The sequence below is a fragment of the Cynara cardunculus genome (assembly GCF_001531365.2).
Source record: "Cynara cardunculus var. scolymus isolate 2C chromosome LG 15, CcrdV1, whole genome shotgun sequence".
In the NCBI taxonomy this organism is placed as follows: domain Eukaryota; kingdom Viridiplantae; phylum Streptophyta; class Magnoliopsida; order Asterales; family Asteraceae; genus Cynara; species Cynara cardunculus.
This window is the reverse complement of record NC_037542.1, coordinates 15,032,335-15,043,198: the sequence shown is the minus strand read 5'-3', so window position 1 is coordinate 15,043,198 and position 10,864 is coordinate 15,032,335. Positions and strand designations below refer to the sequence as shown.

General features: G+C 36.7%; 1 protein-coding gene across 2 annotated transcripts; it reads right to left on the bottom strand.

The window, feature by feature from the left end:
• Positions 1-929: 929 nt before the first annotated feature.
• Positions 930-10,652, bottom strand: LOC112527360 (lipase-like). 2 transcript variants are annotated; one of them, XM_025137965.1, is made up of 12 exons: positions 10,414-10,429; positions 10,186-10,257; positions 10,053-10,094; positions 8,059-8,138; positions 7,857-7,922; positions 6,487-6,534; positions 6,293-6,360; positions 4,179-4,251; positions 3,941-4,102; positions 3,382-3,576; positions 2,458-2,546; positions 930-1,286 (listed from the first exon to the last, which is right to left on the bottom strand). In XM_025137965.1, the coding sequence occupies exons 5-12, from the start codon at positions 7,914-7,916 to the stop codon at positions 1,064-1,066; spliced, it is 918 nt and encodes a 305-aa protein (XP_024993733.1). In that variant the 5' UTR covers positions 7,917-7,922; positions 8,059-8,138; positions 10,053-10,094; positions 10,186-10,257; positions 10,414-10,429; the 3' UTR covers positions 930-1,063. The 2 variants fall into 2 exon arrangements, with proteins under 2 accessions (XP_024993733.1, XP_024993732.1); XM_025137964.1 differs by lacking the exon at positions 10,053-10,094 and having other exon boundaries at positions 10,414-10,652.
• Positions 10,653-10,864: the final 212 nt, after the last annotated feature.

Below are 10,864 nucleotides of genomic sequence, written 5' to 3'. Positions count from 1 at the left end.
AGAGAGTGGAAAAGAACGTGCAGGAAAAAAAGGGATAATTATGACTAATTAAAATAAAATAAAATTTATAAAATTAATTAATTACATTACTGCCCTTATTAMTTTATTTATATTTAATATAAGTTAATTTATTAATTAAAAAAGTTTGAGGTTATTAGATTGTTCTCGCGTTTTCGTAAATCACATGGGTTCTCGTTTGAACCTCCACCTACATGTATATACATATATATATATGTATATACATACATACATTAACATATCATTTGCATTAATTAAAAATATAGTTTCAACATCAAACCATCAACTTAAACAAGTTTTACAAAACAAAATAGGAAAAGTGTTGATAAACAAGCTAATCACAAACAATAGATTCAACATCATCGTGGAGTCATGGTCGTCTAAAGCAGAAGATGAGATCGTCGTCGTCTAAACTAGCAAAAGATGAGATCGTCTAAAACAAAAACAAAAGTTGAGCATTGGAGGTCTGATCCATCTGGAGGAGGCTGAAACAAAAGCCGAGCAGTGGAGGTCTGGTCCGTCTGCAGGAGGCTGTCGATTGTCGAAAATAAAAACCTACAACTTCCTTAAATTGCAACTTGGGTTGATGTTAGAAAGAAAGTAATTGTTATGTTAATGAATTAAAGTTAAAACATAGTCCAGATCAAAAAAGTCCAACTGTCCAGAACAAAGACTCAAAATAAAGCCCCAAAAAACCCCAAAAATAAATAACGCTATTGCAGACAGCAATTTGACCCTACACCGTCAAAATTGTGCTGATAATTGCATTACCGCTATTTACACCGCAATTTGACCACAGCTATTTACACCGCAATTTGACCACCGCTATTCTGCTTAGGGTCGATATCCGAGATTGTGCCACTATTGCAGCGCAAAGCATAGGTTAAGATACAAGTTCGGAACTCAATCATGCCGCTTCTAAACCATCATCGCAACACAACTTTATTAAGACGTGGTACTAAATATTCAATAAACAAGAACACTATACATTCGTATTTACAACCAAAAACCCATATGAATACCCCACCATTGCCTTTCTAAAATGCTAATATACACGATGATTGGTGTTGTTGACCCCTGGCTCGGTTTTCATTTTCAAGATAAACTTGGAAGGAAGTCTAGACAAGGCAAAATTTCCGTTATTATCTACATTGCCATACGAAGCAAGAGTAGGGGCCATCACGATCCTGCATTTGCTTGATGTATCGCAACCCATTTCGACACCAAAGTAAGACAGATGGTCTGATATACTGTTTCCAGAAACTGACCTGAAATATTCAGCAACCACTTGAAATATGAGTTTCTTCTTCATCAAAATATCTCCAGAAAAGAGGAACAATTAGTTGATTAGAGTTTAAAAATATAGTCTGTTTGACCTAGCAGTCTTCCTGGATGAGGAAGCATTGAATTAGGGGCCGTTTACCCAATGCTTACCCGGTAAGAGTGAACACTTCCTCTTAACTTACTGGGTAAGATATTAATCCTTTAAAATGGTATCGCATGCAACAATTTATCCGGTAAGCACTTACCAGGTAAGTGTTGTCACTCTAACTGGGTAAGATTCTCGGTCCTTGTCATCACTCTTACTAGGTAAAATTCTCAATCATTGTCATGTTCATCCAATAAGGTAATGTCACCCAGTAAGCATTTACCAGGTAAGTGTTTAGTAAATGGCCCCTTAGTGGTGGGCGTTTGGACCTGACCAGGCTTTTTCTGGACCACATTGACCAGATTGTTGACTAGACCGTACTTATTTTTGCCGGTTGTGCCCATGGTCAAGGTTCCAAATGGTGTGAGGCATGACGTAGCAGTGAGGTCTAAGCTTAATATGTATATCATATGTATATATATGTTTTCTACTATGACTTGATCTAAGATGATATACAAATAGGTTATATCCTAAAAACTAAAAAGTAAAACATCAAAAAGGTACAAAAAGTAGAAAAGTATAACTAGATCAAATAACGCCTTACAGAAAGGCACATGGGGCTTGCCACAAGGGCTAACTTGGTGCAGGAGACGAGCCTTGCACCACGGCAAGCCTTTTAGACACTGTCCATGGCCCACCTCTACAGACTCAAAGGCTTCCTCATTCATTTCACAAAAGAAATGATGATTTAAGCCACATTCGATGTTCCAAGAAGTTGACATTGAAGTGCCATTGTCCCAGCAGTACCCAGGTTACCGGCGGAGCCCAACCACCCAGGAGGTCAAGGGGTGTGTGGGTTTTGCCGTATATAAAATATTATATATTTCAAAAAAAGTTGAGCACTCATTTGACAAGCATAACCTTTATTACTAGTACTTCAGAAAGTGGGGGGTGTCGTAAGGGTTCATCCTAATCTTAAGCAACTTAGTCAACCCCATCTATTCATTGAAATTTCAAGATTCAAAGACGCAAACAACTGCAATGCTAGATTAATGACGAGGAGCTAGTACCTGCTACATTCAGGGTCTTCACCGGAACCATCACAGATCTTCTCAACTTCATAAATAAGAAATCCAAATCCAACGTTATAGAGCCACACCTGCAAATTGGAAGGCAGCAACGTTCGCATTATAAAGTCGAAGTGAGAAAAAGAAGAAAAGATAACATCTGAAACCACTCTAATTTGATATTAACAGGCAGATGCTTTCCCCATTCTTATATTCAATACAACTAAAATATGTTCAATCTTATATGCGTAGAAAGAAGTACAAGTAGTGGGAAGGGGCTGAATGCCACAGTGGCAAAGCCACAGTTGTCGGCCTAAAACATTTGAATTCAATGAAATGCAAAACAGATGTAATCAATGATGTCTGTCCATGCTGTTAAGATTATTAGTAATAAAAATTCTGGGCTTTGTATTATATAAAATGCAATCGTAACACCGATTCAGCTAAAAGCTATAAACCTGCAACATCACTTGCAAGACAGTGTGATTCAGACAGCTCCAATGTGGCTTGGAGTAAGACCAGTTTTCTTGAAATTATTCCATTTAACATTCATGTGTGAAAGAAATTGGTTGAAAATGAAGTTACTGACCAATAAGGGAGAGTAGAAGCTTGTAGGCCTACCAATCAGAACTGTAAGGCCTCTATGTAACCAAAAAGCATCACTTTCACTTTATTGATATCTTATTATAGATGGCAGCCATTATTATTCAGCAACTATAAAAATAAGAGCAATGTAGGTTACAGTGAAGGTCACGAGGCACAAACAAAGGCAGGAATCACAATATAAGCATTATTTATCGAGCTGGGGAACAGGTTACAGTGTAACTATAAGTTTACAAATAGAAAAAAGGATCATAAGCTGGCAGACATTGAGCTTGGTAGTAGTAGAGCAAAGTGCTACAAGTCAAGAAAGTCAAACAACATTACCTCTCTTGGAAAGTGATGATATGTCTTCTCCGGGAAGTAGCGATAATAGGGCGGCAGATGAGGCACCATATCATGTTCATGTGTCACTCTAAACGTATTTGGTACATGTTCACTATAATATGACGCGAAAGCAGCATTGCCAATTCGAGGTTGTCCAAATGTCATAACTTGAACGTTCTTGGATCCGTAAATGTGCTGTAAAAGCGTAAATGATCCTTTTAGTTTAGCTCCAAAAGACGTACAATGGTTTAAGTCATTTATACCTACTACAGAAACAGATGATTATCTTAAATACTCCAAAATGGGGGTCAACCAAACACGTAAAAGAGGCACAAGTCACAGATAACCAATAACGGAACGGTCAAATAGCTGCGTAACCTCCATGTCAAAGTAGCAGCAACTGTTAGTCTAAATATTGATGTAAAAACACCAGCACTTCTATTAACAATGATAAAGCTATGTTATCTTGCTGACGAAATGACTGAATATAGTAAATGGTAAGTGCATATCAGCAAAAAGAACATATCGTAAGGTGAAGGGATGGCGTGATCATGGTTACCGCAAGATCCAGGCCACAAAAAGCAGCCATAGCCCCTCCCATTGAATGCCCTGTCACCATAACCTTTAGGTCTCCGTATATCTCTTTTGCTCTATTAACACCATCAAGAATTCCAGACCGCATAATTGTATTATTGTAAGCATTAAAAAATCCATGATGCACCTGAAACAATGGTTGAAAGATGAAACAATGATATCACAGAGGCAAACATAATAAGCAAAATTACTACAACATGCACCTTGGCATCTGTGCACCCAGGATAATCAAAGTCAAGCTGTTTCCAGAAGAGGTCCTCAATCCAATTCTGTATACTGTAACAATAGCTCTTCATTAGAAATGATAAACATGCAAATATCTAAAGGAAAGAGAACAAACACAAGAGGATTAGTCTTCAATAATCATAAATATGTTCTCCCATATAACATGAGCAGAATTAAGCTTTAGGCAATCCAACAACTACAGAAGGTATGACTTAGGCTTTTGTTCGTTATTCTGCTTATGAGCCCTGTACTTTATCTTACTCCCCCCCCCTCTTACTCATTTTACCTTAGCAGGAAATTCATTTTACAATGTACTGCTAATTTTTAGAGAAAATTGATCCATTTTTTCAAAAGAAAACACGACATAAAAAATCCTATGAAGCTCTGAAGTCCACTTTTTATTTGTCACTCAAACACAAAATGAGGTTTTCAAACCTTGAACCCAACCTAGGCTATAGCTTTTCACAGATGTTACTTGTTACATCCAAATGGTTGATGCGGCATATTTACTTTATTGAGAACATACAAAAATCCGTTTTCATTAGTGCTGATTGCAGAAAGACCCCATTTTCCCCATGTATCATCTCTAGTTGTCAATTTCTCACTGCAATCCACATTGTTCTAATCCTCACAATCAACATTGTTCCCCCATTTCCAAATTCCAACATGATCTGATCTGACATGTGTGAATTTATCATATTGATGGTATTGTATAATTTGTATATGGTGGTATGTTTTAGGCACTCTTCCCCTTAATGTCTAAGATCTCTAATGATGTTCATTTGGATTTCAACATTTAACTGTAAATTTAGATAATGAATAAAGACTGAAACCCTGACAAGCTTCTTGAAACAGTCATCAATGTGGTTTGTTGGTGTGCCTTCAACCAATGTTGGGGATACTGGAGATGGCAAGAGTAGTGCAGTGGAGCAGGAAGAGTTCCAAGAATGTGAAACTGGTGGTTTTTGTGGACTGGCTAAAGATGTACATAAAATCACTAAATTTGCATTAGAAGAAATGTTGAATTAATGAGGAAGTAGTCGGCATAGCTGTCAAACCCAAATGGATGGTTTTTTGGCTATAAATGATCAAAGGATGATGATTTCATCGGGAATAAAATCAGATAGAACTGTCAGGAGGTTGAAGAAAATGAAGATATGAATTGTTTTTCCTTCTCATGAAACTGTCAGGAGGTTGAAGAAGATGAAGATATGAACTGTTTTTCCTTCTCATGAAACAATTTTGGTAGCTAAAGATCGTTGCAACAGGGTCATGTTCAAAATTTTACAGTACACTTTAGATATAAAATGCATTTTTAACAAACATGCCAGACCATCCATATAGATGGAGATAGTGGCAGCTTTCAAACTTCTGTTTTATTAGTTAGGTAAACTGCTCGGAACTGGAAACCATTTTCCAAAATATAATCTCCATATTTAACTGCTAACAAAACATTATCATAAGAAAATGGTTATACGCCAAGTAGGTCTAGGGTCAGATAACACAAGATGGTGACATGGTCTTATTCACTCAACCTAATCTGGCTAGCATGTCTTGTACAACACTGCGCCATACCCCCAAGAATCAACATCACCTTTTACGTATTAATTTATTTCCACATATATTCAAACTTGTGACAGCCACTTGACAAATTTTCCTGTTTTTGTAGATATTGTCATATTTAGTGACTGTAGAGTGTAGATGGATGTAGCATGTGCTCAACAGCAGCATTTTCGTAGGCAAGTCTCATTGATTCATTCCCTAACACATGCACTGAGCTGTGTGTATTCTCAAGCAGTAACTTCTTGCAATCTGTTTTCCTTTTTCATAAGACTAAATAAAAACATAAAACTCAAAAAACCCCTGAAAGAGTATATTATATCAATACTTACCTCAAAGTGTCGGTGGGTTTAACATGAGATGATTTTAACATTTAGTTTGCATGTTCACTTCTTTACCAAAAGCAACGACGACCAAGTAAGATATGCAGCAATCTCCTCTCAATTATTTTTAAGATGAAGAGTATACCGCATGAACCAAGAAATAAAAGAGCAACAGTTACATCAACACGTGAAATCCAAAACAGTCATACCTGGTTTCTTGAGTGCCTCTGAATGCAATAACAATAGCATCAAGATCATCTGCCACCCCAACAAAGGCCTGCAGTCAGTATTCAGTCAGTACCTACAACTGCCAACTGAGGGACCTGGGAAAGAGTGACATTGACAAAAACAATAACGAAGGAAGAAATATTCTCTTGTCAATGCTACTGCAAAACATATGTACCTGCAGGCAGCTCTGAACATCAACAACGAGCTCTAAAACTTCAAAACCCTGCCTCAAAACCACAGCAAACATGAGCCTTGATTTGAACACTGTTTCAGCTTCACCAGGAAAAGGGATGGAGAGGAAAGAAAAATTATTGTGTTCCTTTGTAAGCCTTTCGTCAAGAAAAGAGAAATTTTGGGTATTTTTCTTCCCTATAATATGAAAATGGAAAGTGAAGAGAAGAAACCAAAACTAGCTTCTTTTAACTACAAAACAACCTTCAGGTAGCGTTTTGTACGCAGACCGTATGGGACGTGACTGGACTGGATAGGACTGAATAATGACTAATTGCTTGTCTTGTGTTTGGTAAGCTGGACAGAATAGGACAAAACTGTTAAAATGACTAAATTGACCCTAAATGTTGTTTAATGTTCACATAACAAAGAGATTCCATCGGGTTCAACAGCTTGTAATATTGCATCGCAACATGAACTTGTGGAATTGAAACAGATAACTTCAAATTGAAAAAGAAATTCACATGAATCTGTAAACCAACATATATCTTCAAATCGACACATAACTTCAAAATGAAATCGAAATTGGAATCTGACATATAACTTGTGGAATCGAAAACTTCACGTAAATCTGTAATTTGAAATCTTCAAATCAAAATATAACTTCAAATCGAAATCTACAAATCAAAATATAACTTCAAACCAAAATCTACAAGTCGATATTCTGGATATCAATTTGAACCATATGAACAAAATATAAAAACTCAGAAACAACCAATTTGAACGAGATGTTGGTCGATATTCTGGAAAGAAGATGGACGAAATCAAAGTCAGAAAAAGTCGATTTGAATGAGATGTTGGGGTCGATATTCTGGAGAGATGGAGGGACGATTTAGATCGGATATGTTTTTGGTTTTTGGTTTAGGTTTAGTCTCCAGGTTTTTTATGTAAGGGTAATATTGTAATGTTGCTATTTAGTCCCATGTCCACCTTTTTTGGTGGAACAAAAATTCTTAAGTTTTGTCACATGAGAACTCATTTTTTGTCCCGTGGCACACCAAACATGGGACTGTTTTTTTTGTCCCGTCCTGTCCCACCCAGTCTACGTACCAAACACACCCTCATGGAATATCTTTGCTTCTAAAAATATAAGGTTAATTACATGCTCTTAACACACTAATTCCCTCTCATTCAGACTTGCAAACAAAAAAAATGTCAAGAATTTAACGTTCTCTCCTCTGCAAACAAGAAAGATGTCTTCTAGTACATGAATTATATTTTCCTTCTATTTTACTTACAACTCAAACACAGTACAGCTAGTAAAAACTGCACAATTGACATTCTCTAACAATAAGCTACAACAGCAGCAAGTACCTTGGTCAGGCCATCACATCTTGAACAGGTCCAAGTAAAAAGTTCTGTTAAATCCGACATGTAAACCTGCATGAATGAAGGCGACCTTTGATTATTATATATTGCATTACTTTATCCACAATGCTTCAGAGTGATATGCTGTTAATTTGTTTTGTGCCCACATGCCCTTTCATAGTGCAAAATTTATGCAGAGTGAGCTTACTGCAGAAGCATATTCCACCAGAATTGTGGCAAGTGTGTGATTGTATGCCGCTGATTCAACTGTATGCTTGATCCTGAATCCTGTATCGATAAAAAAGCTTAATGATTAAGTAAATTCTTACTACTTTCTGTGTAAAATGAACCCCAACAGTAATGTAGACATCTATAAACCAGGAAATTTTCTAAATAGCCATATCTATAGAAAAGAAACTGAAGAAAAAACAGAAGTAATCACGTCCAAACTGCTTCAATCAAAAGAGAGTCAATCCAATTTCATAAGGTTATGATTCATTCTGGCTTTTACCTTGGATGAAAGAAGTGTGCAGGTAGAGCAAGAGCTATAGAGGGTAGACCCAGGATTGGAGTTGGTTAAGGACTAGACTAGAGAGAATGCTACTAATCTAAAAGCAATATGCTTTCCAGAAGACAATGATCACTTCCAACAACATAATAGCTCCATCTGTAGATACCATATATGCTCGAGAAACCATTCATAAAGTATTTGTTACAGAACATCTCTAAGACACAAGGTGCACGTGGCAGGATTCACCGAGGTAAAGCACGGCCACAAATCTATTTTGTAGGTCATTTTAATGAAGCAAAACATGTTTTATCTTAGACCCTTTTGCCTTAAATAAAGTTAAAACTCACTAAGCACCTTTCACCAATATATCATGCAAAAAAGAGAAGATATTGAACTACCATAATAGGGCTTTCTCTCTATTCTGTCTCTTCATAATTGCAATGCTTAGACACAAATACACACACAAACATATAGATGAACGAATGCATAACCATGTGTGATCCTTCTTTCCCACATCAAATGTTCTTGAAACGGAGAGAAGATTATGAAAGAATGTTTACTTAACCAAAACCATAGAAATACTAGATGGAAGTTTTTTCGATAGATCTAAATATCAAACTCGAGGCCTTAAAAGAGAATTCAGATTTTTGATTATATATTGACGAACTAACTCATTTATAACCAAGTATGGTTCTTAAAACGTAAAAAACGACTTATGCTTTCTGAATGGTAATCTACTACCAATGAAGGAAGTACACGGTCAAAAAATATGTGTATATAAGTATTAGTTTGCTTTTAAAAAGTTAAAACTGTCTCTTGCTATCCTAACTTGTCCTGGTTGTATTAACCTTTTTTCTCCCATACGTCCTTACTGAACTTCCAAAAAGAACTTGACAAATTTTCCGTTACTCTCACGTCTCCCAAAACTTTTTTGCAAGCCAGGAGCCTTCAGGAAAAAAGTATCTCTTGGAGTAGAGGCATGTGTGCATCCTACCCCTCCTCATACCCTACTTTAGAGTGGAATATACTGCATACATTTGCTTTGCTTTGCTTAACCTACCAAAGTTCCCATGATGTTTAGGGGAAGGTCAATGTGACACAAGTGACCTTAGGTTGCATGCTAGCAAGTAGCATCTGAGTCCATGTTGGTGACATTTGTTTGTGATTGGGGTGACCCTAATTGCAATGCCTGATGATGTTAACTCATGCACGATAAACTTTCTCCATAGAACCATACTTGTAAAAGGCCTTTTCCCCTTGTTTCAAGTAGCAATGCTAATGTCTAAATCTGAAATTGTGCATGATTGACATGGGAAAACAATACTCTTTTTGCAGAAATTTTTATCACCAATTGACTAGCATCGCAATTCACAATGCTAATGCTTAAATAGTGTGATGTGCATGAGCAAATGGTATCAGTTCCTTTTCCAATCTATCAAATAACAATTCCAATTGGAATTAGTATTATGAGGTAAACCATAGTGGTATCGAAAATAGCGTCTACCTATTTCTGGGGGTCTAATAGAAATACAGAATATCAACTACTTTGCTCTTATCGATTCCCCGGTTCCTAATTTCCAATTGAATCAACTGAATAGAACTTTAAACGTAGTGTACTCAAAAAGGGGCGATACATGGTACATAGGCTCTCATAGAATGCAGAGATATATTTGTTTACAAAGACTCCCTACCCTATCCCTGAGGAAGCGAGGAACGTCGGTGCACCAGATTGCCTGTTTGTGTAATGCAAATGAACAATAAGGAAGAAACCAGGAACACAAACACTTCCAGAAGAATCAGAACATAAAATCCAGTGATTCTTACCTCTGCCAGTTGAACCAACAAATAAGCACGCCATCAGCAGCAGCATCAGCCACCGTCTTCGCTCCATATAAACTGCAAACAAGTTCCAAATCCCCCAAGGAAACATTAGATTGACTTAAAATCCAAAACCCCATTAAAGACAGAAAAACAGCAAAAACTTAGAGAATTAATACATGCAACCAGATAAGAATCAACACTGTGCTTCAGGTTACACACAGAATTACAAACCTAATTCCCCGATCGCGGTGGCAAAACGTCAACGGATGGTGATGAATTAGAATGATAAATCGGTTGCTTTGTTGCCCCAATTGTGCTTCTGGATTGAAAGTTTGGGGTTTTCGAGAATTTTCTCTCTTACTTCAAATGTTTACGTAGATTAGGAGCATGAATTTGGAGGTTTTGAAGTGATAACGATTGGTATCAATGGCGTGCGCTTGGTGTTCATCTACGAGATGACTACAAACGTTTGAACGGTGAATTGTATTTCGTATACCGTCAGATATACGGATTGCGTACACTATACCATCGGATATACGGATTATCCTAAAACCTTAAAATGACAAAATTATCCTCAAACATGACGAAATTGTCCCCTTACATCTTCGTTGTATATATGATATAATTTTTATAAAATAAAGTATTAAAAATTAAAAAATTATATCCGACTTCAATAGCTATT

Excerpts from the sequence above, each read along its gene's own strand:
- LOC112527360 (XM_025137964.1), bottom strand. The coding sequence starts at position 10,252 with ATGGAGCGAAGACGGTGGCTGATGCTGCTGCTGATGGCGTGCTTATTT. Across the intron at positions 8,139-10,185 it reads TGTTGGTTCAACTGGCAGAG|GATTCAGGATCAAGCATACA; the intron begins GTAAGAATCACT and ends TTATCGATACAG. Across the intron at positions 6,535-7,856 it reads GATGTGATGGCCTGACCAAG|GGTTTTGAAGTTTTAGAGCT; the intron begins GTACTTGCTGCT and ends GTTTTGAGGCAG.